Source organism: Lepidochelys olivacea, assembly GCF_965140295.1.
Source record: "Lepidochelys olivacea isolate rLepOli2 genome assembly, chromosome: 4".
NCBI classification, from domain to species: domain Eukaryota; kingdom Metazoa; phylum Chordata; order Testudines; family Cheloniidae; genus Lepidochelys; species Lepidochelys olivacea.
In genome coordinates this window covers 103,320,089-103,340,132 of record NC_140414.1, presented here as the reverse complement: position 1 = coordinate 103,340,132, position 20,044 = coordinate 103,320,089, and the positions used below count along the sequence as shown (strand labels likewise).

General features: G+C 42.6%; 1 protein-coding gene across 8 annotated transcripts in view; it reads right to left on the bottom strand.

Moving 5' to 3' along the window:
- Positions 1-20,044, bottom strand: part of APBB2 (amyloid beta precursor protein binding family B member 2) — a 325,422-nt gene that overhangs the window by 190,314 nt on the left and 115,064 nt on the right. For 6 of the 8 annotated variants that reach the window (XM_084625565.1, XM_084625563.1, XM_084625564.1 and 3 more), the window contains one exon: positions 11,414-11,524. In XM_084625565.1, the coding sequence (XP_084481691.1) occupies positions 11,414-11,459 (46 nt within the window). In that variant the 5' untranslated portion in view covers positions 11,460-11,524. Of the gene's footprint in view, positions 1-9,365; positions 9,496-11,409; positions 11,525-20,044 lie in introns of those variants that run through there. The other 2 variants (XM_084625567.1, XM_084625568.1) reach the window with 2 other exon arrangements.

Genomic DNA, 20,044 nt, shown 5'->3' with positions numbered 1-20,044 from the left:
TGCATCTGATGAAGTGGATTCTAACCCACGAAAGCTTATGCCCAAATAAATATGTTAGTCTCTAAGGTGCCACAAGGACTCCTTGTTATTTTAGTTAAACTTGTTACTGTCAGTTCATTTAATACTGTCAGCTTCATTTTATGCAAGTTAAACCTCAAGTCTGCAATTCTTTACCTTCATTTAGGAAAACTGTTTCTTCTCTTCCAAAGACGAGGTGTTGCTGACTTGTGTTACAGCAATAATACATAGAAACTATATATACATCACATGCCTGATTTAAGAAATAATACCAGACATGATCTCATATCACGGGTAACAGTTTCAAAATAAGAGAAAAGAAGAATACCTAGCTCTTACATAGAACTTTTCACCAATAGATCTCAAAGCGTTTTACAAACAAGGTCAGTATCATTTCCGCATTTTACAAATGGGGAAACTGAGGCACAGAGAGATTAAATGACTTGCCCAACATCATCTAGCAAGCCAGTTGCAGAGCCAGGAATAGAACCCAGGTCTCCTGAGCACCAGTCTAATGCACTAGCCACTTGGCCACATTACCTAAATAATTTAGGAGCTGAAGTGCCATTGACTATACTTAAACCACTACAGTGACACAGCTGCAGCGCTGCAGCTGTGCCACTGTAGCTCTTCGGTGTAAGCTAGTGGTTTTCAACCTTTTTTCATTTGCGGACCCCTAAAAAATTTCAGATGGAGGTGCAGACCCCTTGAGAACTCTTATACACAGTCTGCAGATCCCCAGGGCTCCACGGACCACAGGCGGAAAACCACTGGAGTAGACATTAGTATGCCAACAGGAGGAGTTCTCCCACTGGTGTAGGTCAGTGGTTCTCAAACTGTGGGTTGGAACCCTAAAGTGGGTCGCGACCCCCTTTTAACAGGGTCGCCAGGGCTGGTTTAGACTTGCTGGGGTCCGGGTCCGAAGCCCAAGGGCTTCAGTGCTCGGCGTTGGAGCTCAAGTTACAGGCTCCCTGCCTGGGGCTGAGGCCCTTTGCCTTCAGCTTTGCTCCCCCTCTCCCCGCCCCCAGGCAGCGGGGCTTGAGGCCCCCCACCCAGGGCGGTGGGGCTCAAGCTGGCTCAGACTTCAGTGTCCCCTTCTGGGGTCATGAAGTAATTTTTGTTGTCAGAAGGGGCCACGGCGCAATGAAGTTTGAGAACCCTTGGTGTATGTAATCCACCTCCCGGAGTGGCGGTAGCTAGGCCAACAGAAGAATTCTTCCATCAACCTAGCACTGCCTACAGCAGGGGGTCAGGTCGGTATAGCTACGTCTTTCTGGAGTGTGGATTTTTCACACCCCTGAGAGACGCAGCTATATTGATGTAAGTTCCTGATGCAGACCAGCCCTTAGGCTCCTAAGTCACCTAGGCACTTTTGAAAAATTTACCCTGAGGCTGTTTGAATTGTTTGGAGCAGAAGCACCTCTCTGTATCTCAATATTTTCTTTTCTCCATCTGAGCAAACTGATATTTGCAACTTTCCGGAAACAAATTTGAAAAAATGTCTCCAGAAGGTATGAATTATGCCAAAATTTTACGGCCTGGTTTGCATTTAGGCCTCTTTACTCTTCTCCAGTAGCATAAGGGAGCTTTAAAGTGGGCATCAATTACATTTTGTCAGCTCAGTATAAAAGATCCTTGGTGAAAGTGAAAATCAGGCCCTTAGAATAAATATTTTCTCACAGAATCTCAGAAAAATAAATGAGTCATTATGCTACTTGTAACAGGAGAAAGAGATAGAAAATATCTTTAGGCTTGTCTGCACAGTAAATTTTACCAGCATAATTATACCACTAGAACTATATGAATATAGCTCCCATGCGTACACTCTTATTCTGGAATAAAAATGCCGTTTTTTCTGTTTAGATTATGTTGCTTTGGACATGGTATAAACTAAAATGAAAAAAGCCACTCTTATTTCAGAATAAGTTTCCACACAGGAAGTTATACCAGTATAACTACAGCAGTACAATTATACCAGTAAAATTCTGCCAGTACATTTCCCCATGTAGACCAAGCCCTAACTGGCCTAGGGAGAGCGGTTGGCAAACTTCTAGGCTGTTCTATCAAGTCTCAGTTTTCATTGAAAATAAAAGGCTCTAGCATGTTATAGTTGTGAAGAAAACTTTCACAATGTAACCCCTAAGGACTTGTCTACACTTAAAACAGGCTGCGTTGCTGCAGCGCTTCAGTGAAGACATTACTCATGCCAACAGGAGGGGTGCTCCCAGCGGGCTGGATAATCCCCTTCACGGAGAGGTAGTAGCTAGGTTGACGGGAGAATGCTCCCAACACCGTAGGTCGGTTTAACCGCATCGCTCAGAGGTATGGATTTTTAACACCCCGAGCAACATAGTTATATCGATCTAATTTCTAACCCAAACCCTGGTCTACACTACAAACTTATGTCAGTATAACTACATCATTCAGGGGAAAACTGACATCCCTAAGTGACTCAGTTATACCGAGCTAACCCTTGGTGTAGACACTGCTATATCAACGAGAGGGCTTCTCCCGTTGACCTAGCTACCATCTCTCGGGGAGGTGGAGTACCTACGCTGATGGTAGAAGCTCACCCGTCAGCATAGATAGGGTCTTCACTAAGCACTACAGCAGCACAGCTGCACCGGGGCAGCCCTGTCAGTGTAGACAAGCCCTAAGTGTAACTTACACAGCACATTCTGCTTGAGTTTGCAGAGCTTGAAACGTTGGGTAGGGTATGGGAAGGGGAATGCACTGGAGACATGGATTTACCATAACTGATGCTTGGAAGTGAAGCTGGTTCTTGTGGGGTAGGAGTTGTGGGGACAAACACCAGCAACCCATAAAAAGCAGAACAAGGAGAAGGAGCATGGGGGCACACAGAAGCACAAGGGGAAGTGGGGCAAATAACAGCACATGCAGGGATTTCCCTACACCTCCCCTAACTCCCCCATTGCCCCCCTCCAGCGGTCAAACCAACCAAGATGAAGAACATACCAGCATGCCATCTGAAGGTTCAAGTGGTGTATCTACATCCAAATAGCCTGAAGCACAAATACAGCGATCTACTGAAGAAACACTGTCTCCATAGCATAAAGGCAGTTCCCGATGTTTGTCAGTCAAACATTTCCCATTCATTGAAGTTACAAAAGATGGCTACTGGTGCACCTCTTGCAAAAAAGCTTATGAAGAAGGAAAGCTTCCCACTGCTACAACTGGTAAAACTGGAGAGCTTGGTTTGCCAGAACAATCAGCAAAGCCAATACTGACAAACTACGTGAAAAGGCTGCAAAACACCAAACCTCTGGACTACATCAACATGCAGAAAGCCTTGTAAGCCAGGTCATTGTCAAAGCCAGTTCTAGTACTTAATGAGGCTGTTAGGAATGCTGGAGACACCACACAGTTTATGAGAACAAATATGGCTGTCACATCGTACTTTCTTTTTAAGGAAGAGATACCAGAAACTATGAACTGGAGACCAATCTTAACTGCATTGTCACTTGTTAACCCTGAAATTGGACATTGGTTCTGAACAAGACTGGCAAATGATCACTATCTTTCTGCAAGAAACTAAACGGAGTGGTTAGAAGCATGTGGTGTAACAGTGAAAAATTCAGCATCAGTTGAAAAAGTGACGAACTCTCTCACCATATTCAAAAAATGTGCATACGTGGCTGATGAATGCATCAATGCAAATGGGTGTCAAGTATTATGTCACTGCATACTTTATCTATCTAAGCCAGTAGATGCATTTCTAGATGTTCAGGTTATAGAAACACATTGGTTGCATCTGTGACAACTCACATCTTAGAAGAGTTAAATGCTTGTAAACTGGACCTCAAACAGAAGGCTGTGCAGTTGCTGGAGATGCAAACTTCTCTGGAAGACATGGTACAACATGGAGTACAAGATTTTCTCAGAGAAAAGTGTAACCCCAACCTCTCCTATATACACTGCAAAGCCCATCTTAACTTCAGTATCCGGACAGATACTGGAGCAAATAATTAAAAAATCAATTTGCGAACACCTAGAAGATAAAGTGATAAGTAACAATGAGCATGGATTTGTCAAGAACAAAGCATTTCAAACCAACTTAATGGCTTTCTTTGACAGGGTAAGAAGCCTCGTGGATGGAGGGGAAGCAGTAGACATGGTATATCTTTACTTTAGTAAGGCTTTTGATACTGTCTCGCATGACCTTCTCATAAACAAACTTAGGAAATACAATGTAGATAGAGCTACTATAAGGTGGATGCATAACTGGCTGGAAAACCGGTTCCCAGAGAGTAGTTATCAGTGGTTCACAATCAAGCTGGAAGTGCACGCGGAATGGGGTCCTGCAGGGATTGGTCCTGAGTCTGGTTCTGTTCAGTATTTTGTGACAGAGTCGGGTCAGATGGCTATAGGAGAGTAATGGAAGGCAGATATATTAGCCCCAGGTTAAGTAGGTCCCTTTTCCCTGGGTAAGGTAACAGGGAAGGTTCCAGAACAATCAGGAACCTTCTGAAGACAATTAAAACAGGCTGATTAGAACACCTGCAGCCAATCGAGAAGCTACTAGAATCAATTAAGGCAGGCTAATCAGGGCACCTGAGTTTAAAAAAGAGCTCACTTCAGTTTGTGGTGCGCATGTAAGGAGCTGGGAGCAAGAGGCGCTAGGAGCTGAGAGTGAGAACGCATACTCCTGGAGGACTGAGGAGTACAAGCGTTATCAGACACCAGGAGGAAGGTCCTATGGTGAGGATACAGAAGGTGTTGGGAGGATGGCATGGGGAAGTAGCCCAGGGAGTTGTTGCTGTTACACAGCTGTTCCAGGAGGCACTCTAGACAGCTGCATTCCACAGGGCCCTGGGCTGGAACTTGGAGTAGAGGGCGGGTGCGGGTTCCCCCCAAACCTCCCAACTCCTGGTCAGACACAGGAGGAGTTGACCTGGACTGTGGGTTCATGACAATGGCCAAACTGAGGGCTGCTGTGAAGCTCCAAGGCGAGCAAATCCGCCAATAAGTGCAAGACCCACCAAGGTAGAGGAGGAACTTTGTCACAATCTTCATCAATGATTTAGGTAATGGTAGATAGAGAGCACACTTATAATATCTGCAGATGATACCAAGCTGGGAGAGGTTACAAGTGCTTTGGAGCAGTGGTTCTCAACCAGCAAAACAATTTGGAATACAGACTACACTATGTACTTCTGAATGTGTGTGCATAGGTGCTGGAAGTAGGAGTGTGGCACACCCTCTTGTTTGAAGTGGTTTCCATCATATACAGGGTTTACAGTTTTGTTCAATGGCTTTCAGCAACCCCACTATAAATATTGTTCCAACACCTGTGTGTATGTGTGGTCACTATCCTTGCATGTACTCCTAGAGTCTCTAAATCTGAGACAAGTAGCAGAGGTGACTTTCACTCTCTTAAGCTTGAAACTGTAGCAACCAGAACCGAACCCATGGTGGTGTAAGATAACATAACTAAATTTATCCTAAATAAAATAAAAGGCTACATATTTTAAATTTAGAAAAAAAATTGAAAATATTTTTGAAACTAACCCACAAAAAATTGATTATGCAAAAGAGGTAGTTCAGAAGGAGTAGATTTCCTCATGCAGCTTTCTCCCAACAAAAGCAGCACAAGAGACGTCCTGTGCTGACTTTCAGTTCAGCAAGCTCAGTAATAGCAGTGGTAAACAGCGGCAGCAAGCTCATGTGGGGAGCACGAAACATTTTATTTCCTGTAGGTTGATAAAGATGCCTTGCACTGATTTTAATCAGGGTTATTGCCCTTTTAAATTCCAAATGAGTATAGATTAAATTCCAAATGAGTATAGAGTATAGTATAAAATTTAAAACCACTCTTGGAATCCAAACCTTGCCCAAATAAATTGAAATACATTTCAATTCACCTTTACACTAAAATTTAAGAGATGCAGATGTTTGTGTCTATTTGTACTTCAAGAATTTGTATTTTAAGCATATTTGGGTAATTCTACATTTGTTACTATTAGGCTCTAGAGAAGCTATTTGTAATTTAAGATGATTATAAGATTCCTTTTATACAAAACTTTTCACTAGTCTCCTCAAACTATCAATACTATATTTATGAAATAATTCAACGTATCTTGTAAATGGATTAATTATCATCTCTGCATGTACAGAATAAAAAGACTGAAGGGTTCCACATAGCACTAATATTACCACTTGTAGATTTTATTCATTTATAGAAAGGGATATATTTATTTACAAGCAACACAAAAGCCATGAAAATCAAGCTAACGGTTGGACTTTGCCCTTAAAAGTACGTTAAGTAAAAAATCATACAGTTAAAATTCTTCCCTTAGTTATGCCCAGCATAGATCTGGAGTAACCACATCAACTTCAATGCAGTTATACTCATTTACGCCAACAAGAAGAAGAGAATTTGAGCCCATATTTTTAAAAGACATTGTTTTATCTGCTACTAACACCTTAATTTATTAAAACAGAAAGTTTTAGATCTCAAATGCCAGTCACTATTGCTGTTTCTTTATTGTGTGCACTTACCACAGACCAGACAATGAAAATATATTTCTGTGTCAATAGCTGAGTTATGTCTAAAGTAGAGCTGGACACAATTTTTTTTCATGAAAAAATGCATTTTGGGGGCCCAAAATTATTCTGAATAGTTTCAATTTGCAATTTTTTTTGAAAGAGTTGAAATGTTTCATTTCAAATTTTAATTTTAAAATGTTTCATTTTGACTTTATTTGAAATGGCAGTTCAATTTCAAATTTGTCTAATTAAAAGACAAACCAGCAAATCATCTGAGAAACATCCAAAACAGATTAATCGAAATGAAAAACTCAATTTTCGTGTGTGTGTGTGTGTGTGTTTCGAGTTGATTGAAAATGTTTTGGTTGATTCAAAATGAACTGAAAAAAACAAAACAAAAAATCATAATATGGAACTGACTCAAAATGTTTCTGTCTATTCAAAATGTTTTTGAGATTGGATGCCAAAACTTTAAAAAAATTAATTTTGTTTTGAATCAAAACAGATTCCTCCCCACATTTGGCCCTCAAAATTGGAAAAAAAAATTCACTCAGCTCTGTTTATTACCTTGATAGCTAAGCTCCAAAAAATCACACATACAAGTTTTTGGCATAACTGGAAAGAGAAGATAGATCTCCTGGCTCACAATTCTGTGCTTTCATAACAAGACTATCCTTCCCCAAAAGGTGTGGATGAAGGAAAGGGGAAATTGGGATCCATGCAAAGAGAGATGGGTATATCAGGACCTGTAGAGCTTGTCATTGTCTTCTTTAAAACCTTGGATGGAACCAACAATTTTTTTAAAAAAGGAAGGGCATAGCAGCCGTCTAGCTAGAAACAGTCTAACAGTCTAGCTAGAAAGACTGTTCTGAAATTTTAGCTCTGATAATGTTTGCAAAATGTCAAAGTAATCATTTTTCATCAAACACTGTTTCCTAAAAAGAGAGATTCTGACTGCCTCCCAAACCACTAACAAGCTTGAAAAATGGTCAGAGATTGTTTTCCCTTAGGTCAAATGATTCAGCAACAAGAAAAACAGCACCATCCTATAAAAGTGATCTGTCAGGTCTCTGTGTTACACAAACTTCACTTTTCATATCTCAAAGCATTAGAGAATCACCTTTGAAAGTACTGTGTTTCAAACAGCAGCCTTGCTAGGCTGCCAGCAATTAATCTTTGCTTGTGGACAGTTCAGTTCAGGCACTGGGAAGAGTGCCTAGGGCAGAGGTGGGCAAACTACAGCCCACGGGCCACATCCGACCTGCAGGACCATCCTACCCAGCCTGTGAGCTCCCGGCCGGGGAGGCTAGCGCCCCGGCCCCTCCCCCGCAGCCTCAGCTCGCCACGCTGCCACTGCTCTGGGCAGCAGGGCTGCGAGCTCCTGCCGGGCAGCGCGGCTGGGAGAGCTGCCAGGTGTAGTGTATTAAATTGCTCCCCGTAGGAATGTGCTACTTACAGAGTACCAGGACTGGCAGCTGTAAGTGGTACACCATAAGTAGCACATTCCTACGGGGAGCAATTTAATACGCTATACCCAGGTAGGGAAGGTTGAGCCTCCCCAAACAGCCTGGCCCCCACTCCTTATCCACCCTCTCCCACTTCCCGCCCTGAGTGCCCCCCTCAGAATCCCTAACCCATCCAACCCCCCCTGCTCCTTGTCCCCTGACTTCCCCCTCCCGGGGCACTGCCCACCCCCCCATGGGACCCCACCCCCATCCAATCCCCCCCTGGTTCCTGTCCTCTGACTGTCCTGACCCTTATCCACACCCCCGACCAGTGACAGGCCTCCCATGCCTATCCAACTGCCCCCTGCTCCCTGACCCGACTGCCCCCTGGAACCTCCTACCCCTTATCCAACCCCCCAGCTTCCCACCCCCTTACCTGCCACTCAGAGCACCAGGACTGGCAGCTGTAAGTAGTACACTGTAGGTAGCACATTCCTATGGGGAGCAATTTAATACACTACACCAGCCCTCCATACAGTTTCGGAACCCCGATGTGGCCCTCAGCCCTTGCCCACCCCTGGCCTAGGGGCTAGAATGAAGGAGTTGGGGATTAGAAGGATTTCTGCTTGAGGTGAGAGATTGGAATCAGACACGCAATCTACTCAGACCAAACTCCTATGGCCCAGAGAAGAGCTGCATAGGAGGTTTGTCATACTGCCGTTCCTCTCTAGCCCTGCTTTTAGAGTCAGCTGGAGGCTGGAAAACATGGAAGGAAAGGAATGCTATTCAAGAGGAGCACGAGGGAAACAGCAACCAGAGGGAAACTGTGCTTCAATCTCCTAGGTCTTGTGAGAGTGGAAGCACAACTCCTCTCTCATTATCATGACTCAATTAAGAAAGCCCACTCCACGCACATCATGATTCTCCAAATTCGTCCCCTGCCACCCATCACCATTCTGTTCAGTTCCATTCCTCCCTGCCATCCCCACATCCCAATTCAACCCCATGGCCACCACTTGGTGGTTCAACTCCCTTCTCCACCCACATCTGTGCTCACTCCCTCAAACCCCACATACGTGATAACCCCTACTTCTCACAACCCCAGCACCCTCACAGCCCCAGTTTCCTCAAGGCTTCCCTCATAACCCTGATCCTCTCACCCTATACCACTGTGCACAGGCTAACTCCCTTCTCACGTCACACAGCTTGCCACGCAGTACGCAATGTCCCACACCATACCTCCTCATAGCCCCACTGTGACAGATCAGTATGTGTCTGCATGTCTATATCAATCTGCAACAACATTCTGATGCTTCAGTTATTTTTGACTGGAAACTGTGCTGTGGCTTCCATCTTGAGCTGGGACACTCAGGAGGTATTCGTAGAAATCCTTACCCCTAGCAGAGGGGCTCACAATGGGAAAGCCATCAAAATCCCTCAGCCTCAATGATGCTCCATTCAAATGGGTCCACCCAGAACAATGGGCCGGCTCCAGTCCAGGGGAACTAGTTTTCCCAGTTTAGACCTAGGGGAGGAAAGGAGGAAGGCTGGAGTTGAGCAACTGATCACCTGACTGACAGGGCTTTTGAAGCTGCTTGAGGGAGTGACCTGATAAGAGGAGATCAGAATTTTATTTAAGGGTCAGTCCTTCTTGAGTCTGGGCTGTCTCACCAGCCAGCCATTGGCTAACAGGAGAGCTGAACAGGAAGAGTAGAGTGTAAAAAGGTCCTGGGATCTTGAAGGACATTAACCCAAACGACTCTTGGAGTGATGACTGAAGGAGGTAGTTTTACGTACTGGTGTTTATTTTTTCTAGTTCTGTAACTCTTGTACTTTGCCTATGAGTAACTTGTGTATGCTTTAGCGATTCCTTTGCAAAGTCTGTGCTCTCTTGTTTTAACCGTCACAAGGTCCTTGAAAGGTTAAACAGTAAACGCAAGCACCCATGAGTGTGGAGCTCTGGGAATGAAATTCTTGAACTACTGTGGAGATGAGGGTCAACAGTGGCCTTGGGCCTATGGCAGCTGAACTATGGGTTCTACATCCCAAGAAAGGATATTAGACAGGTGGTCTGTACCCTAGGAGTGTGCCTGAAAAGCAAAACATAGAGGCTGGGTCTGGATGCTGCTCAGACTCAGTAGGCTTTAAAGCCCCTGGGATTCAAAGGCTTGGTCAATATAGCAGTCTGGTGCCCAGCCACAAGGGGGAGCTCAGCCAGGGTGTAACATTCCTCCACATCCCCTCCAACTTCAGGTATCATCTCTGTATTACCTTCAAAACTAGATACTATTTTTCTGAAGAGTTTGTGTCATCTCTAATAGGCTATTTTAACAGATGTGTTTACAAAGACGGGACAGCTACCCTTCCTGAAATAATAAATGTAACTGACCTCTGGCCTGGATTTAACCTCTAGAAGCCTGGGGCCAAACTAAACTAAATTAATCTCCAAAACTAGAATCTCAGGCGATGATAGCAGGTGTACCAGGAGATGCAACAGTTAAAGTACCACCTGAATGGCTAATGAAATATTTCATCTCAATGTTTCAAAGCGAAACTATTATAAACGAAATAGTCTGCAAAGGCTCTGTACAGTAAAGAAAAAGTTATACTGTTTTAGCTTGGTGGCCTGAGGGATCAACAGATATGCATGGGAACTGACAGCAGTCATCTGAAGTTAGGGACTGTCACACAAGAGATATCACACTACCTCCTGGGAAGATAATTTCATGTACAATGTAATATAACAAGCCTGCAGGCTGAGAGATTAGCATTACCCAGACTGTTCAAGCTATTTATCAGTCTTCCAATCACATTAAAGGTGCGGGTGACAAACTTTAAAGAGTCTTTAAACTTTTTACTGAAAAGATTCCTTAATGAGAGATAAATTAATGGACGTCAGCTAAAATAAGCTAGATACCCATGAACTGCTTGTCAGCAGAGAAGACACAGAAGGAAGAAGTAAATATTTAACTCAAACAGAGAAAAAATGAATTAGTAAGACACAAAAAGCTTCATCTAAACTGGAAGACTTTAGCAATAGTACATAGCTTTGAAATGAGCTAAATTTTTTCAGGTTATGCTCCAGCAGTTTATTAATTTGAGGGTTTCTAGCACTTAAACTATGTCTTAGGCCCTAGACAGTGTGAATAAAAGAAAGTTGGAGATCTGGTACAATAAGCCAAAGTTGAACAAGCCAGCCAGTACGTCATTTTTAAAGGTTCAGACATTACCTTTGCAGTTTGAACAAATCAACAGAGGTAATGCTGGTTATATAATTTGGGTATATAAATATCAGAAACATAGCATTGATAAGAATGCTTCAGTGCCCATTCTAAAGACTAGTTTGGAATTTACAAACGGTTTCAAAATAATGGGAGACAACTTAGCGCCTTTCAAAAGTGTAATAAAAATATGACAGATAACGAGACCAATCACATACATACATGAGCTGCTTGGATGATAGTGAGCCCCTGGGTACCGCCTGCCCATAGTGCCAGTCAGCACATTACCAGACGCTGTCAGCGGTTTTCAAAGTACACGATCGAAATATTTAACTGTGGGGGAAGAAAAGAACAAAACAAAAGTGAAGATTTAGTACAATGGCTGTATCGTTTTCATTAAAATGCTAAAGACCTCCACAAATTTAGGGTAACTATGTTTATAAATTATGTATAGTCATGTTGTCAGCAGAGATGACAGATTGCAAATTTATCATTAGTGCTCAGTCTCCATTAATAAGCATACATAAATTTTAAGGCAAACATCAATCGCACACGGCACCTTTTCACTGTAGCTTATTTTAATTGATGTCACAGACAGTGTAACCTAAGTTTCACAAGAGTTTTGCGCACTTTGTTTAAAACTTGTGGTGCAGTTACGGTTAGTGACAATGATATCTTAATTCTGATAGAGCAATTTCTGAACAATAATAAAACTTTGCATTTAATTTCAAATTAGTTGAATATTTCAATAAAATTATGGAGTCTGTATTGGAATACCGCAGCTCTCTAAAAGATCAGAAAGAAGTTAGTCAAGCAGGAAAAGCAAAGCACAGACAAACGTTCATTTTGGAAAACAGAAATCTTGCCTCCAGTACTGCTGAGTCAAATGTTGCTGAAACTGACAAGTATTAATATAAAACCTTTCAGTCTATAAATATCAGGGGTTCTGGAACAATTTGTATAGTGGGGGTGCTGAGAGCCACTGAACCAAACTGTAAACCTTCTATATAATGGAAACCACTTCAAGACTGGGGGTGCAGTAGCACCCCCAGTTCTAGCACCTATGACGAATAAACCTCCCACAATAAATAAGAAGCCCCATTGCTTTGATCCTTAGCTCAAGATTTCCAACTCCTCCTCCATCTGTAGATACTCCTCTGTCTATCTGCATGTTCATCTCCCAAGATATCTGTCAATAACCACCTTCTCACAGCTGTATAATTTAAAACCAGAAAAAAAAAACCCCAACAAAAAAAACCTCTTTTTCCCCCTAAACTGTAGAACAGAATCCTGTTTTTCCCCCCTACTACGTCAGGAAAGCTTTTGCTGCTTCAGGCTGAAGCTACATGCACTTACTGATTTCCAAAGGATACCTTAAAAGGCAGCTTCGTTTAATGCATAGGGCACAGGACTAGGGCTGGGGAACCACTTTCACAAATCTCCACGCATGTCAGCTCCCTAAGGAAATTTAATATCAATTACTTCCTTAATTAGATGAGCTTCCTTTGCTGAAGGTGCCTATCACAGTTCAGGGTTCCTCTCTATGGTCCCTTGACAACTTGAGGGCACGTAACTTTAGGCTCCTGACTCCTCAGCAGTCACCTCTTTTGGTTGGAGACTCATGTCTCTCCCTTCCTGAACAGGGTTTTTCCAGACTGCACAGTTCCCTGTCTACATTGTGATATCCCCAGCAAGCCAGACTGCCTAAACAGGCCAGCATCTGCACTTTGTTCTCTCTCCTCAGAGGTTATGAACAGCATAATTGCCTATAGTTTTAAGTTACCCCACAGCTTTTTCTGAACAAGCAAATTTATTCCTGAAGTGACAACATTACAGAGAGAACAAATTAAAACAATAAAAAAAGGACACATACGAATAAGCTTACCAGAGACCACCCCCCAACTCCAGAAGGGATTCTGGTAAGAGCCAGTCCTTCAAACATCACAAAGGGGTTTTTCTGTTGGTTACAAGTTCATAACAACTTTTGCTCAGAACAAGCACACACACTAGGCAGATCAGCTTTTTTCTTTATATAGCCTTTCCTTTGATCTTCAGATCCTATAAACAGGTGATCAACAGACAACGGCCCCCTTCTCAGAGCATAGCTTCAAAAGGCTGGGTTGCATAAGGGGAAGGGAGGGCAGGAGTTCACATTCACCTCCCCCTAGATATTTCCTTGGAAATCTCCTTCACAGGTATTGTCCAAAAACACAGCTGTTGTCTGCCACATAGTGCCTACGGGAGGGGGCAGCGTGCAGAGCCTCCCTGGTCGCCCCTCCGCCTAGGAGCCAGACATGCCAGCCTGTTCCTGGGAGCCACACAGAGCCGGGTAGGAAGCCTGCCAGCCCCATGCCAACTGGACTTTTAGACACCTGGTAACCCTATCTATATGACGGCAAGAAAGAGTAAACCTTACTCTTTTATTTTTATATAATCTACTCCCAAAGAAAATGATCTTTATAACTATTCTTCAGCATGTTCTGCACTATAATGTAGTTTCCTCAACAAAAACCCCCTTTCATGTGCTTCAAAGATTTCTATGGCTTAACTGAACCAGCCGATTAATTCAAAAATTGATTTGCAATACAAGTCTTGAATTTCCCCCCATTACATCTGTAGACTTTATAAATGTTAGAAATAAAATCTCAGAGAGAGAGAGAGAGAGCGAGATTTAAAAACTACACAGACGTCACACAGCAGCCCATTGTATCAACTGTCAGAAGCAGCATAAGAGGGATGACAAAAGTAACCCTCTAATGGATGCCACCAGAGATGATGCATTAAAACATGTGGTTTGAAGCCTTTTATAATTTAATTGATGGTTTTGACATAACAGTTTGTGAATGGAAAAAACAGAATTCTTCTTCCTTTCCTAATCCATTAATAATTCTTTCCCCTTCCTCAAAGGCGCAGCGTTCTGGTCTTTGGTAAGAAAAATAGCCCACTCATGAAATGCCCACAGGTGATTATAACTGAATACAAGAGATGGTAATAGTCAACAGCTCTGCAGGGATTATTCTTTTTACTTTATACTTAATAAAGTTCTCTCGATACAGATGATTCTCTCCACACCCCCACCGTCATTATTTACAATTCCTTTCGATGCCTTTAAAAAGAAACTTGCAGGGGCTTTGCGTAACGGCTTGAAAATTGCAGAGTTTCTTTAGCTTTTATCAATAGATCCTTGTCCTATTCAGGAAAGCTGTAACTTTCTAAAACAATGCTACCTCCTAAATCATAACAAATATCCCTAAGCATTTTACAGCAGCAATACACTAGAGGTACTATTTTCTTTCCTTCCCCAGTGGCTGAAGCAGCATCACAGAGGCCCTCTGTACCCTGCTGTAATAACAGCTTTTAAAACATGCTTAAACTGTAGCACAGCTGAGCTAAACCAGAATGTAGTTTTCCTAACCACGTGGCCCCAAATGGGTCTAAACAATACTTAATTGGACTACTAATTGGAAAACTAGAGATCACAGCTGTGAACAAATATATACAGTGAACTCAATGGCAACAATAACATGTGTATTAAGACAGGACATGTATAGAGGATTCATTTGACTGTAATCGGAGATTTCACCAATTTTTATCTTAAAATGAAAACCGCACTGACTTGTTACAGTACCTCACAGAGCTAAATATATGTATGCTAAATAATAATGTATTAGAGAATGAATTGTCAAAATACAATTTATTCTTCAGTTTCTCCATTCAGTAACTGAGATTTTTGCACTTGGAGTTACCATCTTAATGATACTGCACTGTGCTTTCCAGCAGGGATATGCCTAGACTAGGATAAATGCTCTTTTATATATTAACTACCAGGTTTTAAAACTTCAGTATAAACAGGGGAAGTTGATTTTTACCATGTTAGCTGGTCAAGGTGACCACTAGAGGTTTACCTCAACCAGTGTAGCTTGAAATACAATTTGCCCTGTCTACATTAGGGTGCTAAAACATGTTAGTTAAAACATGATCGCTAACATGTTTAAAAAACAAAACACCTGTCCTAGTCTACACACCCATTAGGCTGATCAACACAGATTTGGACTGAAAACCTCCAATTGTCAAACGAGCCCAAGCAATTGTGTATGTACTGTTTTGCATGTACACATCTTAGGTGCACACGTGTGTCTGAGGTAGGCACAGGAGCCCCAAGAAGCACGCAGACTCAGTGGGACCTGCAAATCAAAGTCAGGCATTCACAATGTTACCAGTTCTAGGGCAGCAGTCTCCTGTTTTTTAATGGATTCTTGTTTATTATGCTTCAAACACTATTATAAAAAGCCTATGTAGCAATCTCCTGTTTTTTAATGGATTCTTGTTTTTAATGGATTCAAACACTATTATAAAAAGCCTACGCAGGAGAGCAGAGTTGCAGCAGAAGCGGTGGTTCGATGATGACGGTTAGCAGTCCTACTGCACCATCTGCTGAAAGCAGTATGGCATCCACACGGAAAAAAGGCGCAAAACGATTGTCTGCCATTGCTTTCACAGAGGGAGGGGAGACTGACAACATGTACCCAAACCACCCATGACAATGTTTTTGTCCCATCAGGCATTGGGAGCTCAACCCAGTATTCCAGTGGGCAGTGGAGACTGCGGGAACTGTGGAATAGCTACCCACAGTGCAACGCTCCATAAGTCAATGCTAGCCACGGTACTGTGGACGCACTCCGCCGACTTAATGCACTTAGTGGGGACACACACGATCGACTGTATAAAATCGCTTCCTAAAAAATCGACTTCTATAAATTCGACCTAATTTCGTAGTGTAGACATACGCTTATACTTCTCTGTAAACAGATATAATTGTTAGAGTATCCTTTATTACAGCTCTTCTTTAAGGAGTGTGCTGCTTTTGTTCTGGATGCCGAAATAATTATTTTCTCACCTTTCATGATGACCTTATCTTGGCTCTCTGGAAAGTAAGTAAATATTTTCAGGGAATGATGTTGATAGTAGTCATGCAACATAAGCAAGTACAGCAGACAACCGAAACATACATAATGCATATCATTTTATCCTGGCTATGGAGGTGAGCGCCTGAAGGCAGTATGCACTTCACCTGAGTGCCAGTGTGTTACTAACAGCCTCAGTGACCAAGCAATCCACCACCAGTCATCACAGATAATGAGGATATAAATCAGCTTGACAGGAATTCTTCCCCCTCAGACACATTTAAGTTGGTGCTATCATTGCTACTTCAAATCTTGTCCTCTTCATAAGCAGTTTCCTTTACATGCTCCCAGCTTATCATTGCAGCTTTCTTATTTCTTCATTCCTCATTACATTTTTCATGGCAGCTGCAAGAGCATTTAATTCCACTTCCACGGCCTCACAACGTTTGATGTGCTTGAGAAAAACTTATCCAAGCTTTTCTTTCCATGTTTAATTTGTGGGCCTAATACCAGCTGCTTAGAGCCAGATTTACCACTGGTGTAAGCACTAGCTAATCCAGTGACGTCAGTGGAGCGTGCAAGCAGTTAATTTGATCTTTAATAGCTACCACAGACATTGACATTATTTTATGTCATATTAATATAATAATCAGAATACTGTGTCTAGAAGACAATTTTACTCTTTGTTTAGTAATGCATCTCCTAAGACTTTCAGATAACACAGTGAATGAAGCATAAGAGCCTTGAAGTCTTTACATCATAATTTGACGACTTCAGTAACTGAGTCAGAGGTTAGGGGTCTATTGCAGGAGTGGGTGGGTGAAGTTCTGTGGCCTGCAATGTGCAGGTCAGACTATCTGCTTCCCAAGATCCATAAACCTGGAAACCCTGGCCACCCCATCATCTCAGGCATCGGCACTCTTACAGCAGGATTATCTGGCTATTTGGACTCTCTTCTCAGACCCTATGCTACCAGCACTCCTAGTTATCCTTAAGACACAACTGACTTTCTGAGGAAACTCCAATGCATTGGTAATCTTCCTGAAAACACCATCCTGGCCACCATGGATGTAGAAGCTCTTTATACCAATATTCCAAATGAGGATGGACTACAAGCTGTCAAGAACAGTATCCCTGATGAGGCCATGACACACTTGGTGGCTGAGTTTTGTGACTTTGTCCTCACCCACAACCATTTCACATTTGGGGGCAACTTATATCTTCAAGTCAGTGGCACTGCTATGGTTACTCGCATGGCCCCACAGTATGCCAACATTTTTATGGCTGACTTAGAACAACGCTTCCTCAGCTCTCGTCCCCTACCGCACCTCCTCTACTTGCACTACATTGATGACATCTTCATCATATGGACCAACAGGAAGGAGGCTCTTGAAGCATTCCACCTGAATTTCAACCATTTCCATCCCACCATCAACCTCAGCCTGGACCAGTCCACACAAGAGATCCACTTCCTGGACACTACAGTGCAAATAAGTGATGGTCACAAACACCACCCTATACCAGAAACCTACTGACAGCTATACTTACCTACATGCCTCCAGCTTCCATCCAGGACACACACAATCCATTGTCTACAGTCAAGCCCTAAGATACAACCGCATTTGCTCCAATCCCTCAGACAGAAACCAACACCTATAAGATCTTTATCGAGCATTCTTAAAACTACAATACCCACCTGGGGAAGTGAGGAAACAGATTGACAGAGCGAGACGGGTACCCAGAAATCACCTACTACGGGACAGGCCCAGTAAGGAAAATAACAGAACACCACTGGCCATCACGTACAGCCCCCAGCTAAAACCTCTCCAACACATTATCAAAGATGTGCAACCTATCCTGGAAAACGATCCCTCACTCTCAGAGACCTTGGGAAACAGGCCAGTCCTTGCTTACAGACAGCCCCCCAAACTAAAGCAAATACTCACCAGCAACTACACACCACAGAAACACTAACCCAGGAACCAATCCCTGTAGCAAACCTCATTGCCTACTCTAGCGACACCATCAGAGGACCCAACCACATCAGCCACACCATCAGAGGCTCATTCACCTGCACGTCTACTAATGTTATATATGCCATCATGTTCCAGCAATGCCCCTCTGCCATGTACATGGGCCAAACTGGATAGTCCCTACGTAAAAGAATAAATGGACACAAATCGGACATCAGGAATGGTAATATACAAAAGCCAGTAGGAGAACACTTCAATTTTCCTGGACATTCTATAACATATTTGAAAGTAGCTATACTTGAACAAAAAAACCTTCAGAAACAGACTTCAAAGAGAAACTGCAGAACTAAAATTCATTTGCAAATTTAACACCATTAATTTGGGCTTGAATAGGGACTGGGAGTGGCTGGCTCATTACAAAAACAGCTTTGCCTCTCCTGGAATTGACACCTCCTCATCTATTATTGGAAGTGGACTACATCCACCCTGATCGAATTGGCCCTGTCAGCACTGGTTCTCCACTTGTGAGGTAACTCCCTTCTCTTCATGTGCCAGTATATTTATGTCTGCCTCTGTAATTTTCACTCCATGCATCTGAAGAAGTGGGGTTTTTACCCACGAAAGCCTATGCTCAAATAAATCTGTTAGTCTTTAAGGTGTCACCGGACTCCTTGTTGTTTAGAGGATCATGATGGTCCCTTCTGACCTAAAAGTCTAAGAGTCATTAAGAACCTAGGTACACAGGATGAAATCTTGACCCTATTCAAGTCAATGGAAGTTTGGCTATTGATTTCAGTAACGGGCCAGGATTTTACCCACATATTCCAAATTCACTGAGAGAAATTAAAAGAAGAATAAAAAGAATTAGTTAGGTGAGATCACTTATAGAAAAGTCTCAGGTCTGGATATGACAAGTAGTCCATTTGTTTTCACTTTGTTTACCAATAGCACCAATCTCCCCAATATTTGATTGAATAGCGATTGCAGAATACACACATTATCGGAAGTTCTTGATGATGTTGCAGTTGATTTGTTCATTCATGAACAGCATAGCTCATGTAGGTAAGTGCAGGGTTCAGAGGGTTAGCCTGAGATGCTGCCTTTGGCAGGAAGCCCCCAACTGAAATACTTGCTAGCACAAGGTCTTGTGATGTCATGAACGTGGGATGGAAGTCTGCACTGTATAAGAAGCACACAATCAACCTGCAGAGCTCATTGTCAGGGGATTTGTGAAGGTCAAAAGTGTAAGTGGGTTCAAACAAAAATTAGATAAGTTCATGGAGGATAGGTCCATCAATGGCTATTAGCCATGATGGTCAGTGATGCAACTCCATGCTCTGGAAGTCCCTGAACCTCTGACTGTCAAAAGCTGGAACTAGACAACAGGGGACAGATCACTTGATAAAAGTGCCCTGTTCTGTTCATTTCCTCTGAAGCATCGGGCACTGGCCACTGTTGGAAGACAGGATCCTGGGCTAGACAGATCATTGGTCTAACCCAGTATGGCCATTCTTACGTTCTTTATGCCAAAATGGCTGTCTGCCTTTGCTCATATTTCCCAGAGTCTATTGTCTCTGTCTGAATAGCCAAGACGGCTTTCTGGGAGTCCAGGCTCCATCCCCCATCATGACCATTAAGTGGTCTTCCTCTCCCTGCTCATTTAACTTGAGAGCTTTAATCACCATGTATAAAAAGAAAAGGAGTACTTGTGGCACTTTAGAGACTAACAAATTTATTTGTTAGTCTCTAAGGTGCCACAGGTATTCCTTTTCTTTTTGTGAATACAGACTAACACAGCTGCTACTCTGAAATTTACCGACTATACAGATGTATTTTTCTTTGTCCTCAGAGGTGTTATCTTGCTCAGTTTACACTGGACACACAGGAAAACGGGCAAAATAACATTTTTTTGTCTAGGACATGCTTGGTTCATGCACTGCTTGCAAAACACCTTTTAAAAACTTATTTCCATCACA